Genomic DNA, 22,822 nt, shown 5'->3' with positions numbered 1-22,822 from the left:
CAGGGCATAAAGTAACACATGGGAAGGCATTTTTTTGATTGGAAGTAAAGACAGCGGGACTGCGGCGTTGATGCATTGACTGGAGAAGGTATTGTGGCTTTTATGCAATGTTAACAAGCACGTATGCTGATTGCAACTTCTTTTCTGTGCATGCATTTGAATGGAAAACAGACATATCCCTGGCAACAAAAGTAAACATGTAAGAAATGCCATTAAATAGAACTGCACAGATTTGTTTTCATTGTTATAAGAGTGATAAAAAGGTAAATTTTTATATGTTGGATATTTATAGACCTAAAGCTGCCTTAAGACAACAATATAATGTAATTTTTGCAGCTGTTGCACAAATAAAAAGGCCGTTATTTTCACTATTGGGGCAATGAACACGTTTTCTGTAAATGTTCTTTCTAACTTACATGGTAAACTAAACTTTAACAAAGTAAGTAGCCACTTTTGAAACAGAAATAGCTCTAAAACCATACTAGACCAGAAAAACATCTCTACACTGGCTAGCTTGGTGCTGTGCTCTGAATGATTGAACGTTTAACTATCCAATTGCTTTGTTATTTAGCATAGTCCGTAATCATTTGTTATTTTTTGCTAGCATTATGTTGAATATAATCAGATTATTTAGACTATTAGAACCGCAAAACAATGTGTAATCAGATTTTTTGCTTATATTTGCTCATATAGTTAAGGTTGAAACAATAAGTAAAGATAAAATGCCGAATGGCGCAATCACTGGTTAGACTGGACAGGAACCTGTTGAATAAAGGTCATATGAGGTCAATTGCTGCAATATCATCAGCAGCAATGACTACAGACCATAATATAGCCACAAAATGTCAAGCCATGAATCCCAGCCTCTCCTCACAGCGAATAGCATTACTCTATAGAGAGCAAGCGCGTTAGTTAAGACATAAGTGCTTTTTAAAATGGGAGACAATAGGCATGGCAGCTGAAACCTTCACTCAGTGTTTAAAATTACTATGCTAGGACTAACGATTTCCTATTCTGACACCAGCCTTTGTTTCAAAATGGCTGGGTTTTTGCTCGCATATTTGTCTCGAGTTGCTCCATATTCAGAGCTGTCTAAAGAAAGCTTTAACTACATCTTGGTAAATCACAGTATAAGTAGCACGCGCACTTCACGTGTCAAAAAGTATCAATTTGTTCAGTCTGTTTTTGTTCTTGTGAAACGTAATTCTGGCCAAACGGCTGGAGAGAGGATTCATTTTAAAGTACCTTTCTGGACACACTGCCCCTGTGCTATTGTAGATGATTTTCAAAAACTGAAAAACTTGAACTCAGAGAAAAATGTTCCTATTAAAAGTCTGGATTACTTACTTTGGGTTGTCATGGTGTGAATATGCAGGATTGGCTTTTTAAACTGATACAGTGGCAGTTATTACATTGTATTTACATTTTTTTTGTTACGGCTCAATATGTCAGTTGATGTATAGTGTACATATGTACCGGTAAGACCAAACTGGTTATGTAGTCTATCTTGTCTACTTTGGCAAACAATTAATTTATTTTTATTGACCTTTATTTAACCAGGATAGTCCCACTGAGATAAAAAAAAATCACCATCAATACTGACTTTGAGCTAACCTTCACTAAAATGCAGCATAATCTCTTGTGTAAACTGGATGTTCATTTTTACCATCATTTATTGAAGATGATTCTGTCCATTGTTGTGCACCTCCTCTGCCTCTCTGTTGACCCTGTCTGATCCTCTATCCACTCCTCCTCCTAATCTCCCTCCTCATCACGCCTTTTGCTCTGCTAGTATCCAGGCCGGAGCTGCTAGCCAGAGCCGCTCCACTCGGGCTGCAGAGCGGATGGGAAACACATGCGCAGCCTTCAGTCAACTCCAAAACAACTGGCTGAACTCAACTTCTCCTTGGAACAAGATGGAAAAAATCTCCTAAAACACCATGCAGAGACTTGGCAGGATGAGGCCACGATCCATATCAGGCACTTTGCTGTACTGTGGACGTGGTTTACTTTGGCAGTCGTTCTATTTGTGTGCATGGGAAATATATATATATATACACACTGTGTTTGTGCACTTTGACTGTCCAATATGTGAACCGCATTCAGATGTCCTTTTTCTACTACAGAATAGATAGAGATTGAGATGAACCTAAAATACCTCTCATGAATAATGCATGGGGATAGCACATGTTTACACTCAAACACACACACCCACTGCATGCATTTATCCCTTAAGATGCTTGCTACAATCCCCCGCACCAGCAAAATAATAAAATACAGGCCATGGAAAAGAATTGGCTGAAATCCCTTCGCTGCTGATGTTTCAAATATTATTCTTGATGTTGTTTCTGATAAGTGACATCTGTGCGACCTTGAACAAGAGGAATATGTATTTATGCTTGTGTTGCACTATAAAAATAGGCACAGAAATTGGATGTTTTGGTTTGTTGGATGTGCTGGTACCTGTTGTGGTTGTGGCCTTGTCTGCATGTACGGGCCCTGTGTAGGTCCTGGAGGGGTCTGCTGAGGAGGGCTGAAGTATGGGGGGGTTCCCGTCTGGCCTGCCTGCTGCTGCTGCTGCTGTTGCTGCTGCTGCTGTGTGGGTTGTTGTTGGCCATAGCCTCCCATTCCTTGCTGGGCGTACGGTGGCACCTGCTGAAACAGTAGTTAGAGAGTGTATTATTCATTCACTTCTTGAAGCTTCTGTAGCCTGTCATCATCAAACACACATAAAAATTGCAAATCCAATCTTGCCCAAGTACGGAATTGCGCCAACAACTGGGGAGATTGGGATTGGGAGATGGACCATTAACTTTCTGATTTTAGGGCAACCACTTTACCTTGACCACAATCACGCAATAAAAATAAAATAAACACAGCAATGCCGAAACACAGCAACCGAATACTGTTTTCGGTTGAAACTCAACAAAATTTAAATGTAAAATTCAAACCTTTCCAAATTATTTTGAATTTTTTTTCCCTTAAATTCCTAATTTGGCCAAATCACACCACCCACCTGTCTCTTATAATTTCTCTCATAATGAACTCCCTGGCCCTGTCCTGCCAATTGCATCTTCCCCATCTCTGCTCTCACTGCCTGGATAAATTCACAGATGGGATGATATTACTGTGAGCCTGTCCCTGTCTGTAACCTTAATGAGGATGATTCTGGGACATTCTAACACAGCTTTTATTAAAAAAAACTAGCTCATTGATGCAGAGTACATTACAGTTATGAGAATGGGAACAGTGAATGTATGCATCAAGCTGGCACTGATACAAATGTAGTCTTAATCCTGGCCCTGTCGTTTGTTATGAGTACAGACAGCGCCAGGTGCTCCCTTGCTCCTCTAAGGATTTCCTATGGAGTTTTCTTATTCACTCTCATGCATACAAAAGTCAAGCATGGACTATTAAAGAACAGTTATAGCCGCTGGTGTAGCAATATGACAAGACTTTTCCCATCATGTCAAGATGATTTTTATTTCCCTCATTCGTAAAGACGGCCAATGGTGCAGCCACAAACTCATTAAACGCAGCACAGGCTGTAATTTCTGCAGGCATACAAAAGTATACCTCCAGGTTTTCATCTGTCATAATCTTTGAACTACCCCTTTAAATCTTTTATGTTAGGTCATGCAAAATAAAAGGCTCTATAATCTTGAATCATTCAATAATAAAAAAATAATAATAATTTATGGAGAAACAAGCTTGCTAGGTAACTACTTACACCTACATTTGTGCATTAAATCATCCCAAAATAATATCTGAACTGTGCCTTTTATACCCCAGAAAAAATACATTGTGCCCCTTTAATTGATATAGCTACAATAAAAAAAATACATAAATAAATAAAAACTTTGGTGTAAAATATAATAAAAGATCATAATAATACCAAAGGGCCATTGTGCCAATTGATTGCTTTGTGTTGTTCTGAGCTTACATTCAATTGCATGATATTTTTTACACCTGTTTTGTTGTTGTCTTTCAACACAGATCAAATACGGCAATGAATTTTTTGAACTTAGTATCATAACTTATTTTTAAATTTGGTTACTAGTTTTATTGAGTGAACACATAAACTACTCCACAGCGGCCTTGTCAGATCAAAAGCAAAGCTGTGCACATTTCTGAACTGTATCTCCTCTATTACTGCACCGAGATAGAAAACCCTCTCAGAATTTTCTGATAACTGTAATGGTGGGTATAAAACACAGTGAAATGTGATCTGGCTGCTGCGGAGGACCTCTTCAGACGAATAAATATCAAATAGTTTTCAAATGTAACTTCCCTTGAGTGGGAGGTAAAAAACGTCTTTTCTTGATACCGGCAGACGCTCTTTGATGCTGTGAATAGAGATGATTGGACAATGCCGAATACTTTTCACTTGAATGGAAAATTGATTAGAAAGGACAGGTTCTGCGCGAGTTTGTGCGAGAGTGTATCATTAGGCCGTGGAGACAGGCAGAGCGGCAGGTTTGGCGATGAGGCTAGCAGGCGCAGAGGTTAATAGCATGGCCCCTGCTCATGCCAACTGCTCCTCGGGATTCATTATGACCTGTCCAATCGGTCACTCACTTTCACAGCATGGACACATACACACATACAGTATACAACTAGCTAGTTTAATTTAAAGATGATGCAATTGCAATACTTTAAAGAAAGATAATTTAAAGAATCGTGATTGTAATTACATCTATGATTACAAAAGTAGATTGAATGAGCAATACCAGAAGAATGGCCATGATCTTTATTACAACTAGTATAAGACCACATGATAATTTTATAAAAATTATAATTTTTTGTGTGAAAACAACATTCTACTGTAAAAGTGTGTTGTTTGTTATCATTGTAGTATCTAAATTTGTATTGTTTATCAAGCCTGTTCCTTTGAATCAAAATCAAGTTATCTGACTTTAAAACACTACACTACAAAAAACTGATATAATTGGATACTCTTTAAAACACTGTGTTTACATCTAGACTCCACTCACGTTTGTGCAATATTTGAAAGTCAACCAAGACATTTACAAGCACACCCTAGCATGATAATATGCTGCAAAAATATAGATTAAAAATATATATTTAATTTTTGTCAATACTGCACCCCCCTTGTAGACTGCATTGATTTAAGGGACAATAAGTACCCCATACTTCTAGGCCACTCATGCATGCACACTCACAACCGCCTTGCGCCGTCTCTCCCATCCAAACTAAGTCTAACTCTATCCAGTGATCGCTGATGACAGGCTGCTGTAACATGCTGGGTCTTAACTCAAACGCTCCTGTTCTGGGATTGGTGGGGGATTAGGTCGCCATGGAGATCGAGACCAGACAACCGTGGGTGGGTTGCTTTCTCAAGAAGAAGGAGGAAAAAAAACAAAACAATGACAAACCAGGAGACAGATATGGCAAACAGTAACAGACAATAGAAGAGAGTAGAGACACAATTGTAAATGAATGGGAAGTATAATTATGACTCACATACTGGCCCTATTTCTGATGTTATAAATAGGCATGTTGTAAGGCTAATGAATAAATAATACTGTACAGTTGTGTCTGTTATTTGTAAAGAGATGTTAAATGTGTAATGTGTGCAAATAACATGTAAAAGCACACTGGGGACATGTTTTCCACAAAGCATTAGAAACTCACTCGCCCTGCTAACATATGATTGCTTAATATTTCTTCTATAAGGGGTTGATGTAAAGGCTATAGTATTAGTGGGTACACAATTAGATTAGATAGACAGATTTAGATTTATTTGTCATATACAAGTTAACACACGTCAATAATGCAATGAAATGTGAAAAAAAAACCTCAGCTCACTTACTCAGTTATGACTAGCAAAACAATTATTAGTCATAATGCAGTTCATTTCCTATTGGGGATAAATAAAGCGGTTCTGAGTCTAAACGATAAGACTGGATGCATATCTCACATGACAGCGAGAACATCTAGATTACTTGTGGGGCCTGTCTGTGTGGAATTTGTTCTTCTTGAGTCTGGGCGTGTTTCTTTGGCACCCCTGTTTTACCCATTAGGCTAAAACATGTACATACTGCGATACTGAAATAGGGCTGGGCGTTATGAGGAAAAAAAATAAAAAATGTTTGTTTGTTTTCTTCCTCATATTGAGCCATCTCAATTCTCGATTTGATTTTATATTTTATTTTCAAAAACAAAATAATAATGTCTTATAAAATAAATTTTGCTGAGGATAAACAAGAGTTTTAATAAAAAATACAAAAATAGCCAAATGTATGACTTTAAAGTCCAAACTATTAGACCTGACTGAATCTCCACCTTGATTTTAATTAGATTTATTGCACAGCCCTATATTGAATGAGGGGTCAATTGCGGGGAACAAATGATTTAGAATGTAACAAACACGCAAGATGTCGGTTGCAGGTTACTAAAACTATTTAAACAGGAATAGCAGAAAGACTGAAAACTTGTCCAACTCAATGTAGTGTTTACTTTTCTAACAGTTGATTCGATTTAATGCCAGTTTCCTAAAAGTAAATGTCAAAATGTACCATGGCACCTGTGGCTTTGTGTCTGTGATTTGTGTAAAACACCATATTTTCTCACAACAACAGCAGACTTCCCTGCAGCACCGCGGAAACGAAGATGGACGGAGAGGCTGATATGTTGTAGGTCTTTTTTATTACAACCCAAAAGTTGCTTTGAATGGAAAAATCTCGCTAGGAGGGACTATCCATTTTCGGGGCGCTCTGGATGAGACGCTGACAGATATGCAAACAGGTAGACAGGCAATCAGGCAGGAGCGCAGAGAGGCAGACACATAGACAAACACAAGAGGCAGAAATACCACAAGTCAGTCAGTCAAATGGGCCCAGAGACAGTAGGCAGGCTCAGGTCTAACAAGTAGCAACCTGTCACTGCGGCTGTGGGAGGGCGAGCCAGTCAGTCAGGGAAGAATCACACTGAATGAATGCACTGTACCCACTGAGCACACACCAGCTCACTCAAACCCCATTCTCCTTCACTGAGAATATGCTGCTGATAAACAGGCTGGCTGTGCTGGTGGTTTCGACCAATAAAACGAGCGGCTGGAGTCAAAAATAAGACCATTTTCTGCCTTTTCCCTCCTCTCAGGTGTGAGCCAGACGACAAAATAACACTGTGATTTACCCAGAGTGTCTTGGCAGGCACATGGAGTCAAATAAATGTCTGTAATGAAATGACAACAGATGTGAAGTGCTGTAGGGAGAAATGGCGCAGAATAGACGTCCTACGAAGCAAATAATTTACCATAAACTGCAGAAACAGTGTGATGAAAACAAAAGCCTCAGTGGCATATTAAGACACAAACAGACTCAGAAAGACTGGGAAAACTCAATCAGAAATCTATCAAAACATGAGAGCTCTGAAAAGAGAGACAATCGGCCTCTGTAAATAGATGGAATAAATAGTCGACGAGCCTCCTCCAGCAGACAGAGCTGTGCGTGCGTATGTGCATGTGTGTGTGTGTGATGTGAGCGCGCCTTAAATCAACCGTTTAAAAACCTTCCACGCAACACGGCGCCGCTTGTAATTCAATTGGGCCAATGAGCAATAGACAGGGATTTTCATAATTCTGTCAAAGAGGCGATATGGCTGGCTGCCGACCGAGTCCAGAGGTCAAGTTTTTTTGAGTGACAGATGGGCTCAGCCAACCAGAGCCCTAAGCGGAGCCGCCACCCCGACCCCTAGCAGTCACGGAACGACAGGCAAATACAGGCAGCAAATCAGCGCTCACATTCTATCTGTAAAGAACTCAACTGGAAGCTTTAAATAAAGATAGAAAGAGTTACAAGTAATGGGGCATCGCAAAGAGAGGAAGAGAGGGAGAGATAGATGGAAAGAAAGAGATGGAGAGGAGTGGAAGAGACATGCTGCGTGCGATTGAGCCGGATATACAGGCATCAGATAAAGGAGAGGTGTTAGAGCCGCAGACAGGAGAAGCACTGGCTTGTGATAAAGGGAGACAGATGGAGACGCTGATGTGGACACAGACACATAGACTCACACAGACGCACTATAGAGAGCTTTAAGGGAAGGATGTGGAGCAGTAATGGAGATGTAAAGACAACAGTAAGGCTACAAGACTACAGTGTATTAGGTAGTGATTTAAACAGTTGAGGGTTTATTCTTACAATGAATCACAAAATACCTTTAAATTATGGATGGGGTATGTGACAATATAAAATCAATTTGTGGTCTCTTTTAATGTTAAGTACTGTCTTTTAGTGTAAAGTACTGTATTATAGATTGACAGATTTAGTTGAATTCAGCTGAGACACATACAGTTTTCTTCATAAACTCTTTGTATTGGTCAGCCTCCATCGTGCTCGGCGTGAGTGACAGGCAGAATTAACCAATCATAGTTAAGTATCAACTCTCTGAAGATGTTTTGGTTGCCTCTCAAAGCAAGAAAAAGCAAGAATCGCGATCACATCAAAATTACACCTGGCTTCTAAGAAAACTGAACTATAACTGAACTGGCTCTGCTAATACTCTCTCCTAAATACAAATCCTGTAATTGTTGCCATTACTGCCAATTAGCATCTTTCCAGTACAAACACTGTAAACTTGGAAACGTGAAAGAATGGTAAACAGAATGGTAAGCAGAATGGTAAGCGCTGGATTACCCGATAGCTGACAGATTGTCGCAAAATCTATTCCCTTAGCGTTGATGTTATCATTCATAAGGCCTAATATGATATGCGTGAGAATTCATAACATAAAATATTCCTACATAGTGTTATGGCTTTGCATTTTATATATTCTCAAAGGTACATTTTCCTAAATTGACCTTTGACCTTTTCCGTGGGCAACAACTATTCCTAACAAACTACCTATATCCAAACAAAGCAATTTAACGTTATCACTCCTGCCATCATGCACAGCAGTCATTATCATATAAAAATACAGTCATAGTGGTTAATCACAGTCTCTAGATGTGGAAACGCACAAATCGTCTGCATTAAAATAAGCACGTTTGTAAACAAAGAGCAGATGACACTCTCTCTCCAGCGGCTCGCGCACTCTAAAAGCTAACTTAAAGGCGGCTAATCAAAAGAAATTTCAGCAAGGGAGCGCAGCGGGGAGACAGGCGCAGAGAAATGGCACTGCTGACAGACGCGTCAATCAAGAAGATGAGAAATATACAGGTATCAAAATAACTCGGTGACAACGCAAGCAGCTCATGTCTTTTTAAAGATTATTAGGAAATGGCTAAAGAACTTACATTATTCATTTGGAAAAGCGTTTTATTCCTGTTTCTTTAAGATGTCAGATGTATGAGATCTAAAAATATTGTACGCGCTAGATTTTGTGCTTTAGATCCAAGTGTCATTGTAAAGTAAAAAACATTTTGCCACATTTTGCATTGCAGGAAGCTGAACACAACAGTCAAGTCATGGTTGAGATGTAGCAGCGTTTCACCACATACAAATTATATTCACTTGCATCTACTATCGCACCAACACCATAGCTAGAATTTCCTGCCCAATTTATATTTCATAATATGCTGGTATGTTTTCCACATTTATCAGAGCTTGGGACCAGCACAAAAACAGCTTGTGATCCATTACAACATAAGGTTATATATTTCAGGTAGGTTTGGAAGAGATTACCAAAGTTACTTCATCTAGAGGTCAGTATATGAACATTTTCGGGCAGTAGCAGAGCGCAAAGAACAAAGCATCCTGTCTTTTTGTAAAATCTTGTTGTACTTGTAGTTTAGACCTCTACAAATGTGTTCTGAAATGCGTGCGATTTGTTTAACAGTTAATATTTCAGTACTCTCTCAAACGTTTATGCATACAATGTGCACTCAGAACAGAATCCTACTTTTTTTACAACATAGATCACAAATATATGCACAATTACATTTTTCTGCAAAACTGTACAGCCCTAGTCACTTTATATTGGTTTTAAAGTATAAGCTAAAGAAGCGCTAAAGATAAGATAAATAATATGTGTTCATTTTATTTAGATAGTCCTTATATTTGTGGTAATAAAATACGTAAATGTAGTGAGTCTGGCCTGTTTCCATAGCAGCCTGTATACTCCCTGATTGTGATGTGGATTTCATCTCTCCTTATTTTTGTATCATATGAAGCTGACATCTAAAGGGGTTATCAGCGCACTCCATCGTCACACATTCTCCAGCTTTGTGCGGCGATAACATCATCCACTCACAGGCACAGCTCCGACGCCTGTTCCCGGGACGTGTCTGCAGCGCTGCTCCGGATGGATCCAGAAGGAGAGCGATGCTTTAATGAAACGCAGGGAATCGGAGGTAGGGATCAGCATCAACAAGCTCATGATTAAACATAAGGAGAAGAGGAAAGAGAGGAGGAAGAGTAGCGTCATCCTTTCTATCTCTCTCTTCTCCCATGGTGACGGTATGCTCTGTCGCTCCCTACTTTTGATCTCCGCTCCTCCCCTCCTCGCGCATGGGAAGGCCCTTGACACCTGGAGAATGAGCTGCCCTTGAGGAGAGGGTTGGTTGGGGAGAGGAGTTATGAGGCGTAAGGCCTAATGCGCCTAGTACTGTGCATTATTAGAAAAATATGTAAAGTGTGATAATGATCATCGATATCAAAAGAATAGACTTTTTGTAATGTTTTATATGCTTATTAAGGCATTTGATATTCTTCACACTCACTAACTTGTCAAGAGCACTGAGTGACCACTGGCCACTAACGGTCCCACAATACTAAAAATAGATTCTGATACTAAAAAAAAAGTTCCAGTGCAAGATAACACAATTATAATAATAATAATTTAAAAAAAAAAACTCTTTACTTTTTTCATTTTCAATTCAAAACAATAGAAGGATAGTTTCTACAGCATTACCACATGTTCTTATATAGAATAGTAATCTAAAACACTTCAGAAATTCAGAAATTGTCAAATTTTGTCCAATACATTTTTTTCAGTATACTTCTTCTAATGAGTAACTAGTTTCGATACTAGTTTTAGTATTGATTAGTACCCTATTCTTTATCATCAAACTCTTGGTCATGAGTGCTTAGCTGTAGAATGAATTAAAGTAATTACATTTAGGGAGGGCATCTGATGTAAAACAGAGGTCAAATAATAATCTATATCACTGCACAATAAAAGACAGAAGATTGGGTGAAGCAGCCCTGAAAAGGCTTTGAACTGCATTCCCAAAACTTCAAACAGAAGTAAAGACCAGCATGTCATGTCAAATACATTTTCTTTATATTGCACTGCAGTCCTACCTACACATATACAATAACAGCCCAGCAAACCGGTTAGGTGAAAACACTGACTGCCCTGCAATAAAGCTCAGCGCGCAGAGGAGTTTAGCGTTATGAAGTCTGATGCGATCCCATCCCTGCTCCCACGTAACTCCATATACTACCATTTTTTATTCTGAAATGAAACACAAGCCTGTCTATTCAAACGCCCGGCGACTTATCGACCTGCTGATAACATCAACACTGCGCTGACGGTGAGTGAAAGCGAGCAGATAGTGTAGCCATTGACGAATAGACGCGCTGCGGACCCTGTTTTTCTCTATTTTCATCTTGGATCCCTTTGTGAACGCTACCAAAGATTGCACCGTGCCCCCTGCCTGTCTGCCTCTATTTTGCCTCTCTCTCTCTGTTTTTCTGCTCGCATCAATTGACGGCGAAGAAGGGGAAGAGTACAAAGCTTTGGGTTTTATTGCTGACTGGCGGAGAGTGTGTTGTTCCGGGCAGACAGTAATGGAGACATTTGGAGAGCCAGTGCTAGGGCAGGTTAATGCTCTCCCTAATGTGTGCAAGAACAGACATTTATTTTTGATTTTTTTGGGGGAGTTTTTTTTGTCTGTGAAAAGTTCTGGGCTCCGTGCCACCATTTCCAAATGTTTTCCCCTACTAAACTCCTGACCCCAATCTGAGGCCAAGAACCACAGTAGAAAAAAAAGGAGGGGAATTGAGAAAGTGTATGAAACAAAAAAAAGGGCTAACATAGTTCATTTGGAGAGGTCAGGAGTAGATGTGACCAAAACGAGCTAGTGAAAACTCCAAAAGTGTGGGGGCGATGACAGGTTTAAACGCTGTCAATATGAAAGATCAACTATAAGTGATTTTTCCAGTATTGTAGTGGTCACAGTTAAATGATTTTGGCACAAATGAGGGGGGATTTCATTTATCATTAGTTTATTTAGAGGAATAGGTCATGCTACACAGGTTGCAGATAGATATAAGGCAGTGTTTACCAGTGATCTGACCAGAACTGAAGAAGTGGCTTGGATGAGCAGTGAAACTAAAATAACATTTAAAAAAATGTATAAATATGCATGATTTTTGGAGTCATCGCTATATTGTGCCATTAAATCTGTTTTGCTTATATGTAAGTAATGGCAACTGCATTAAAAAACTGACTGAATATCAGATGAAAACATACTACAAAATACTGAAAAGTACTTTATGTCACTCCGAAGCCGAAATAAATGAGATTTTTGCATCAGCTAAAAGTTAAGTGTCCTTGAAAAACTGCACTCAAGGATAATGTCTTATTCAATATCTCATCAGATGCAAACACATGTCTCTTAAGTATCACCACTTGACCTCCACAACTACATCAAAACATCAATTATACTTTTGCTATGACAAAAGAAAAGAACTAGAACTCTGCACTCACCCACAAGCGGAGAACCACACCATCAATGTAAACAACAGTGTGTAGTGACATATGGAAGATGCATGTGCAGCTTTAGCCTGTATCTAATTCTAGCTGTCACACTAATTGTCTCTATGTTTCATATGAGCTCAAAGAGTCGCACATATAGTAGTAATTATCTGACTGTAAACATAACTGCAAATGGAGGCCAATGGTTATGTAGACTCATTACTATAACATTGTGTTCCAGAAATATCAAACGCATTAAAACATCTATTAAAGTGAATGAAATATACTCAATATGAAACCCATTGATCATGCCGATCAATTGCGTCTTGTATTGTTAAGAGTCTTTTCACCTTTACAAATGAAGTGGGAGAGTTGTGATGTGAGCGTGGACGTAAAAAAAAAAAAAATCTATGTGTAATCTGGATGAAAAAGTGAGGAGAATTCTCAGTGAGCCAATTAAAGCAGGCACTAATCCGGCTGTAACTCTGCATCCTGCCTCTCTTCCACTCCCCCACTCCCCCTGGTTCACTTCACTTTCATCTCGCGCCTCTTTTATCTTATCAATAGGCACGTATAGAGCGGGAAGCTTTCAAAAAAAAAAAAAAAACTAAAAAAAAAATACTTGCACCATTTGGAGACGTTTTACACCGCTTGCCGGTATTCATCACCAAATTGTATTAAATTCCGACTTGACTTCACCTGCCTGCGTGGAAGTGACGGTGCTGGCAGCTCGCACGGCTAATGCAATAGCGAGAAATAAGAGAGACAGCTGGCTTTGTAATTTAACTAATGGTTCACATGAGAAAGTATAATGTGGCTCTTCATGCTTCAGCCTCACAGTAAATTAACGTGTGCATGTACATTATGTGGAGTTAGCTGCAGCTCAGAACATGTGTTTATACCAGCGCTCACACAGAAGAAGTAAACACGAGCTTAATCAGAGGAGTCTTGGCCATCCTTTTTGAATAGCTCCATACAGGCCTGTCACAATAATTAATATATTGACTTATTGCTCAATTGCTTTTTTTTTTTTTTACAATACTGTACATTTACAACATATTGTATTTTTTTTCTTTTGGATAATTTTGCTTCAGGGTTATTGTGTCATGTCATTGTTATAAATTTGTTTCAATATTATTTATTTATCGTCTATATTTACTTGAGCAATATACTGTTCTTCAAAATGTGTTATCATGACAGGCCTAGGTCCATACATTGTCTCCCCATACATGTGATTGTCCGGGAGTCACTCACAGCGGCAGGGTAATAAAAGTTACAAATGAGAGCAGCCTATTAGAGACATTGACGTGCGTAGGCTCGCTGGCTAATTAATTGATCCTGAAACTTCATCTATTCTGTAGCCAGCGAGAACCCTTAATTAATCAGCCTCTATAACACTGTCTTTTCTCTCTCCTCTCAGCCCTCTATCCTCCCTCTGTCCTAATGCGTTTCAAACTTTGAGGTGAGAGTGCCCAGGGCCCCTTGGGCAAGGCATGAGTGCAGGTTTGGAGTGTATCTGCATGAGGAGGTGCACTCTGATGTACTCTCTGAAGGGAGGGGGCTGACGGGGCTGAAGTGGTCCCCTTACCCTCCATCTTTCCTGGCAGAGAAAAGGCTGATTTATTGGGGCTTCCCAACCATCCGTCAGAGGCAGCATCGCTGGCTGCATTAACCCCAGAGACAACCCCAGCACCCGGGGCCCCTAAGTGCTTCCAAGTGGCCCTCACTCTCCCGGCAGTGAGAAACACCCCTCTGCCCAGGCACTATTGATGTTGTAAATTACCCATCTAACTCCACAAAGTCGATAGCCCACGAGATGATGTTTGGACAGACAGAGATTTGTACAGCTTTTGTTTTAATGGAAACACAAAAGCCAAATCACATTTTTCCTGAATTGTATATACAAAACATATTACTATTACAATGCATTTCTAAATAAAATGCCACATTGCAGTCTGATCTAGGCTTTGTGCTGCGATGCCGAAGCTTACATCCTAAATATAATATGTCTTTGCTTATTAGTTTCTTTGCACTTCTATATAAAAACTTGCTCTATTAAACTATCCAGAACTGTAAGGACCTCTAATGCTATACATCTTCACACCTCTGTACATCTGTACTTGTGCCACTCTAAGACAATGTAAAGACACCTATCACTGGTTTAATATAAAGACTTATTATAACTGTATTCAACATCACTCTGTTTGACAAATTAAATCATGACACATTTCAATACTAAGACTTGTGCTAATACCTTGACACTATAGCTTTTGTGTATACACCTATTATTTCTGACTCATGAGGCTTACAGATGTGAAAAACTGCAAAAATTAATTAGACCAGCATGTTTCTGAAGACATTTCACCTGACTTTAATTACTTTGCTTTTATTAAGTTGGCCAATAGTATAAAGTATAAGGAACAAACAACCAACAGCAATAGTTTGACACCTTCACCCAGCCCTCCACATGCTCTCTCTCTCCCTCCCTCCCTGTGTCTTTCATTTCCCAGGATATATCTTTTTTTTCCCTTCTGTGCTCCCTCTCACTCCATCACCCTCCCCCTTCTCCTCCCTTCTTCCAACTCCCCCTTTTCACATCAAACACTAATGTTTCCTTCAAATTCCTTTTCCTCTCTGTCTGCCAACTTTGACATCACAGGAAATTACGCTCAGAATTGGCGGCCCGGTTTTCCTCCCTCTTTCAAGTCTGTTCGTTTTCTCATAAGGTGTCTCTGTAACGCGTGGTCTGTCCTCTCCACTCACCCACATCTCTGTCTCGTCTCCAAGGGTTGATTTCTGTGTATATATAGGAGGAGGACCTGTACATGATATGCCCTATAGTCAGCCTGAGAAAACATTAAAGCGGACACGTAGAAGCTAACCACAACTTAAGTTATTGTTACATCTTCATGATATGGATTGTACTAAAGGCATTTTGAGAAACTAAGGTTTCAAGACAACAGTATAGTTCTACAGTCACAGGAAGTATATCTAAACTAGTTAAGGTTAATCAAAACAAGATAAATGAATTCTAGTAATTGAAATGTTTGTTGTTTTTTTTTCTAAACTGAGAGAATAAAGTTCCGTTATATCTTTTCAGCTGTGCAAAATAGAGCAGTAAATATATTGTTGTACGAATATTGGTACATACCTAATATTAAATAGATTATATTTACATAGCCGTTACTCAAGCTTCTCAGTGGGTTGAGGTGTGACAGACTGAGGCATAGTGGCCAGTTTACACTCACACATTGCACATAACCTGGCTCAGTCCCAGAGAAGCCAAAGACATACGCGCATATCAATGTTGACGTCACGTTGTCCTGGCAACATCCCAGCATGCTTGAGTGTGACAAGCTGAGGCCTCAGCCCTGAAGCCTGATGCATCATGGGAGATGTGTGTGCGTGCTTTACATCACCCCGGATCCCCTTCCTGTCACAGCACAGATAGCACAGAGCCGCAGCTGAGCAGGACCCTTCTGGCACATGCAAACTGAGAGGAGATGGAGTCTTGGCATCTTCGCTCTGTTTGTTGCATCATTCAATACGTAATTAACAGTCACTTCAGCCCTAAATATACAGTGCATTTTGTGGAGCGCATCTGGAACCCTCATTTTTTAGGCTGACTGATCAGGCCCCTGACCGCTTTTCTGTAGGTGAGGCTCATTACGTTCATCTGAGAGACCAGATTTAAACCTCCTCCTCCAAACTCATTACTGTGAGCTAGATTCCACTGGCTGCAGATAGGCAATGCACTGGTGCTGCTTTTAAAGCCAGAGCCAGATAATTAGAAACTTTAGAAGCGCAGTTCCCATGGCTATAGCCAGAGTGAACAGCTAATTCTATTTGAACTAATTACGTTCCATAGCGATATGCTGTGATTGCTACCCGGACGCTCGGCCTCCCCAACGTATTAGACTGAAGGATTTCATCTCACTACAGTCCTGCACATGTATTTGGGAGTGTCTGAAATCTGAATAACATCTACACATTGTTGTGGTGGTGAGATTCAAGAGTCAAGAAAAAGTGCTTATTTATTTGTTTTTATTAACTTAATTTATGGGGTACATAAGTGCTTTAAAATATAAATCTGAATTTGCAATAGAACCAAATACAACTTTTACACTGTTACTTTAATATAAAAATGAACACCTGGTTCAATATAAGGGTGACTCAAAAAATAGCCAAGAATGCTCATATTAATCAACAGCACCTCCACATCTTTGCATTCCTGTCTCTCTATCCAAATCCCTCTGTCAGTGAGTCTGTCCCTCGTGCGAGTTGTCCAAGTCCACCCGACCCATCTCCCTAAATATAGCAGGCATCCACAGCAGGGCACTGGCTCTCTCTCTCTCCTCTCCTTTCTCTGCAGCTCCGCTCTGCTGTCTCACCAAAGACTGTGAGCTCAAAGAACGTCGCTGTCATCCTCACGCACGCACGCACACACACACACGCAAGCCTGTTTTGTTCCATCCACTAATACAGCACACACACGCTAACGCATACAAAGGCCGTGATAACATACACATTATTAATTCACCGAAATAACTTCTTGCTATCTCTGCCGCTCTAATCACATGCACCCTTCCAGTCCAAATGGGATTTACTTAAGACTCAATAATACAGACAGAACCGCCATTGTCTTCCACACAGAGCTATTGTGTAGCATAGAAAGAGAGTGACGTAGGCTGGTCGTGCTGCTGCTGTTTACTAGGCACAGAGCATTCCTTTACATCCCAAAATAAGAAGACACGCTGGCACCTCTGAAACCTCATGTAGAATTTGAACTAAGCTTACAAATAACAGTCAACAATTACTGCATGGATAGACTGTGCAGTTTAGAATACGGTAACCACGTAAACATATATTCTTATTCACTATATTTACATCTGAATAGAACGGGCAAATATAACCATTGCTTCAGCCTATTCCTTTTTGGTAATTCTTTAATATGAATGCTTGTAATTGTATCATTCAGTGTATTGACCAAAAATAATAATAATAATAATAATGGTTACAGCTAAACATATCTCTTATAATCTGTGGAGTCATGGCCCAAGCTGGAGTCAGTTATTTCTTTTACAAACCTGTTGTTGGGGGTACTGCATCCCGCCCATGCCCATCTGCCCGCGTCCCTGCATGCTCATTGGATAACGATGAGGAGGAGGTGATGTGTATGGCTGGTTGGGAGGGTAAGGCCCGCCCCCTGGCTGCGGCGGGGCTGAGTAAGGGTTGTTAGGCATCCCGTACAGCTGGGAGCGCTTCATCGCCATAAAGTCCATGGAGGATACCTGTGCAAGACAACATAAAATACGTGTTAGAATATGTTTTTACTCAAATTTTGTATCTATCTCAAGCTAACTAATGACAATTTTGCTAATTATATATTTGTTCATTTGTTGTTTTGTTTAATCGATTAGTCATAGATCATTAGATTTGGACCATATGAGGTAAAACTACGACAACTGGGAATATTTTATGGGGTGTATTTAGAAAAGGAAGCTTACTCATTAAAACCTCAAAATATACACTCTTTATAAACTGTCTGAATTGATTCCTATTCTCTTCGTTCATGTCACATTGTCTGTGTACAGTTGAAATATAGATTATTAGTTGTTGATTTCAATTACTGACTAAAACCAATAATTCCAATGAGTTGTTGCAGCCCTAGATGTATCAATGTTTCTAAAAATCAAAACTAGCAGAGAAACAAGATGTAACGCTCAGATGTGGACTCAATGGAAGCTATAGTTTAGGGGTAAATGACAAAACTTATTGAAAATGATCCTGTTCGCTCCCTGGCCTTGACCGTTTGCAGAATGTCTCTAGAATCCGTCTCCGCCTGTTTCACACTGCAGCTGTCCTGTCAAATAAAACCTTTAGGACAGGAAAAAAAGATTCCGTATTCCTGTGATTATGACATTGCAATAGAGTACCTGTATATTTGTATCTTTGAATGAATCTCCTAAATTATTACTGAGATGAGACGAGTGGCTGCTCAGAAAAACTGCATACCGTAACAGCCTGATTGAGACCAACTTTATGAACTCACTGTAGAATATGGACACAACTGATTTATTGCATAATTGCAGAGTCAGTAAAAGCCTTGACTAAACATGTACAGGTCGTAAACTCACTACAAATGGAATTAAATACACAAAGATGTTTATTGGCCCACGATCAGAATCAAAGTTTACCTGGAGCAAGGCCAATGCAAAATGATTTAATTAAAACCTAAAGCTTGTATCTTTGTTTTAATGTCTGCGGGGCCTCTAAAAAGCGTTGTTAATGTTGTTTAAAGAGATGGGAAGCAATAGCCATAAAAACCTGTATGGCCTTGTTCCCACAACCACAGCCCAGTGATGCCAATAATGACTGCACATTGCTCCTACTACTGATACTAACTGCAAACTGCCAGTATTACAGATTATTAGATGTGACTATATGCCATTACTTCTTCAAATATTCAAGCTGCTATGTGCTTAAGGTCTGCCTGCGAGTGGTAAGGTGCGTGGCAGGGATCCAAGCTCGGAGAATTCAACTGAGACGAGACATTTAAAGTTGGAAATCCCAGCTGGGAACGCCGGGCGGGCAGTCAAGCAGTCAAAAGTACTTGCTCTGTAAAGCTATACCTTAGGAGCTTAGCGCGGCTATGAACACGGAAAACAAAGAGGACAAAAGGAGAAATGTCAAGGGGGACCTTTGCATTGGAGAGATCATTTCATTTTTTGAGGCGGTAGATTGGGGTCAAACAAGTCATGTTTTGGGAATGTATGGAACTTTGTGTTAGGTTAAATGTTAATCTGTCAATCATTGTACTTTTTTTATCTGCGCGTCTCTTACTTTTTGTGTTTTTGCTTGTACCTCCCAGGGATACATAAGACATGAAACGTAACTACATTTTATATGTTGCCACGATAATAGAAACAGTAGTAAAAGTAGAGCTGCAGTGGGTACTGTTAAAAAAGGAAGGTTTGTTATCAATTGTAGATAGTGTATTAATTGCACAGCCCTACCTATTAATCAAGATGGAGATTCAGCCATTTCTAATCGTCAATTATTGTGTCTTTTTTAGAGAGGTCTACAGTCAATCCTCTCTCAGTAAAAGCATGTGGTTTGGAGCAGAGATTTCACTATATTTGGTATTAAATGACAAAATCAAAAATGCTTCACTGATCAATAATTAGAACAACATTAGGATTGTTTGTCATATTGCTGGTCAAAGGGACTGAAACACTGTACTAATAAAAGTGAACCAAGAGTGAGACAGTGTGCAGGAGTCTTCTTACAGTCTTTCAGAGCGAAATACAGAAATGATACAGATCAAGTACTAGAATCAGTATTGGGACTGGTATTACCAAGTTGATAACTGCAGAAAAGAATGTTGTTGAAAGTATTAGTTATCTTCTGCCCTAACAAGAAATGTAAAATATGTTTTACATCAGTTAGAATTCAAGTCAGAACACATGTTTGGACTACTAGCACATCTGCATATCATTTATGACACATTAATCTTACTCTTCCCTCCTCCAGCTCCCTCCTCAGGTCTGACTTTTCTCCCCAACTCAATATCACCTCGTCTGGTGTGGAGGAGAGGTCGCAGCAGCGAGCTAATATTTGGGAGACACACCAGAGGATGGGAGCACTTTATTCTGCAGCTTGTGTGGGCTGCTCTGCCTGGGAAGTGCTTTTGCCCACTGAGGCATGTGCATGGAGTGATTCGGGATACTTGGTGGAGAGAGAGTGTGTGTGTTTTGGTGGTGGGAGACAAAATCGGAGTTAGCGAAAGATGAGAGCTCTTGGAAGTTATTTGACAGCCTGGAGGGGGATGAGTGAGCTTATCCAGGAAATGTGTGCACGGGCATGTTTTGCAAGGCTTGTACAATGTTCATATCTGGGCTGTATAAAAGTGCAGACTAGTTGTTTTCCTCAGTGTCATAAAAAGTAAGAACTATTGCACTCAAAATCTATCCTCAAGAAAAAAAAAATGCTATTTTTATACAGTACATTTTGTATTTTGTAATTGCTGAAGTGTAACAAATTGGAAGTATGAAGAGTAAAAAAGAAAGTAAAAATGTATTGTATAATTTAATTACTTGAATAATTTCCTTACATGTAACTACAAGCCGCTCAACTTGTGCAACCTTAATTACTACTAATAATAATTCCTGACTGTTTCCCACCATCGTTTAATAACAATCTGTTCAATACATTGGGATAACAAAATCATGGTTTATTGTTCTTTGTATTATCAAACATAAAAAGTAATTATACTGTTAAAAAAAGGAGAGCTTACTTGTTAAATATAAGTACTGATATTACATTCCACGAGTCATTTTTTTGTTATTGAGGAAAATGGGAAAATAAGGAAATATAGAAAATAAATGAATATGAATTTATTTTGGAAATGGTGATGGAAATAACTAAGTGGGAAAAGTAATTCAAGCAGTGATTCATGAGTTTCACAATTCTCTGCAAAAAGTGACCTCCTCTATGCTGTCGCTCACACCACACAAACACACATGCGAGCACACACGGCTCTTATTGCTGCTGCAAAAGGGCAATGCCTGGAGTTCCTAAAAATCTAGGGCAGTGTGCCACTCATGATATGGGACACACTCCCCCTCCCTCTCCCCTTCCAGTTCACCAACTCATCTCCAGAGGTCCTCCGTATGCCAAAAATGCTGAGCACAACACAAGTAAATCCCCCTGCACGTGGCTGCCAAGTCCACACACACTCACCCCAACACAGAGGGGAACAAAGTGCTGAACTGGAAAAGACCTGGACATACAAAACAACCGGGGAGTTTTGGGGAAGAAACAAGAGAATTATGGGATATCTCATTCCAAATATTGACGTAATCCACTTAGGATCTGAATCTACTAGGCTCAGAAATAGACTCCAACTCAAAACTTTTCATGCTAAGGGGAAACCAATGAAACGTTCAGCGTTTAATTTTTTTTGTCCATATTTGAAAAGGACTAAGTAGTAGCATGATTATATTACGAGATGACACAGCAACACCGTGAACTGGAGTTTTCTATCAAAGCTCAAGCTCATAATTAGTTTTGATTAAAAAGAGTGAAATAAATCTAATATTGCTCTTTACTAAAGCACACATTTGGATCAGTTTTGTCTTATTTTAGTTTTTGTTTAAAGGAAATAAATGCTGTTTTCAGTCTCTGCACTGGTATCGGTCGATATTGGGGATCAGCAGATACGCAAAGCTATAGTATCGAAATCGGTATCAGGACTATAAAAGCTAGATCGGTGCATCCCTACTATATACCATCACCAACTTTAGTAACTGATGCAATAAAATTCTATGGCCCTCTCAAATCCACATTCTCCACACATGTCCACAAAGGAGCAAAGTCAGTTTCATATCAGCTCTCGTGACAACCTCCATTAAATGAGATTTCAGCCCACTGCTTCCCTCACACCACTCCACAACAATTCCTGACAAATTGAAACATTCTCCTTTCTCTCCTCTGAGGTATGGCTGTAGTTAGGAAAAAAATTATGAATATGACATGAAGAGAGCGCTGTTTGTGCCAGGAGGGACAGCAGATAAAAAACTAGTGGGAATACACACAAATTGTTTTTTATTTCCTTCAAATGCATTTTTCACTTTTGTTCGTCTGGGCACGCCATTCACGGGAGCAGGGGGAGGAGCAGCGGAGACAATAGTGATTCAGCTGCTAAATTTAAAATTCAATTTATGAACTCTGCTTACTCTGGTGAGCTAAAGAGAGGGAAAAAACAAAGCCATTAAAACAGAACATGGGTGAAATTACGGTGTGTGAACGCTCCTAAATTGCTTTTCAGCGCTCAATCGAAAGTGTTTTTATGTAGCAAAATTATTGTACTACTTGCTTTAATGTGCTAAGTTGTTAATCAGAAGGAGACAAAATACAGAGCACAAAAGGCTCGGAAATGTGGATATGCGCTCCGGGATCAGGTAAACATAAAACAAGATTAGAAAATGGTTATTATTCCATTTCCATTTGGGAAATTGGGAATTTTTCAATCACTATCTTTTGAAAATTATTGTGTGGCATTGTAAGTAACTGTGAACTAACATGATTTCAGCAAATTCTGGCCACAATGCAACCAAACCATCATGCCATTTTCCTCAGTGATTTACAATGTCTGAAA

General features: G+C 39.5%; 1 protein-coding gene across 3 annotated transcripts in view; it reads right to left on the bottom strand.

Moving 5' to 3' along the window:
• Positions 1–22,822, bottom strand: part of arid1b (AT rich interactive domain 1B (SWI1-like)) — a 150,057-nt gene that overhangs the window by 108,731 nt on the left and 18,504 nt on the right. For 2 of the 3 annotated variants that reach the window (XM_055230995.1, XM_033988062.2), the window contains exons 2-3: positions 17,751–17,954; positions 2,464–2,655 (exon numbers count right to left, since the gene is read on the bottom strand). In XM_055230995.1, coding sequence (XP_055086970.1) covers positions 2,464–2,655; positions 17,751–17,954 — 396 coding nt within the window. The remainder of the gene's footprint in view (positions 1–2,463; positions 2,656–17,750; positions 17,955–22,822) is intronic. The other variant, XM_055230996.1, reaches the window with a different exon arrangement.

The sequence above is a fragment of the Periophthalmus magnuspinnatus genome, chromosome 22 (assembly GCF_009829125.3).
Source record: "Periophthalmus magnuspinnatus isolate fPerMag1 chromosome 22, fPerMag1.2.pri, whole genome shotgun sequence".
In the NCBI taxonomy this organism is placed as follows: domain Eukaryota; kingdom Metazoa; phylum Chordata; class Actinopteri; order Gobiiformes; family Gobiidae; genus Periophthalmus; species Periophthalmus magnuspinnatus.
This window is presented reverse-complemented; position numbering and strand designations above follow the sequence as displayed.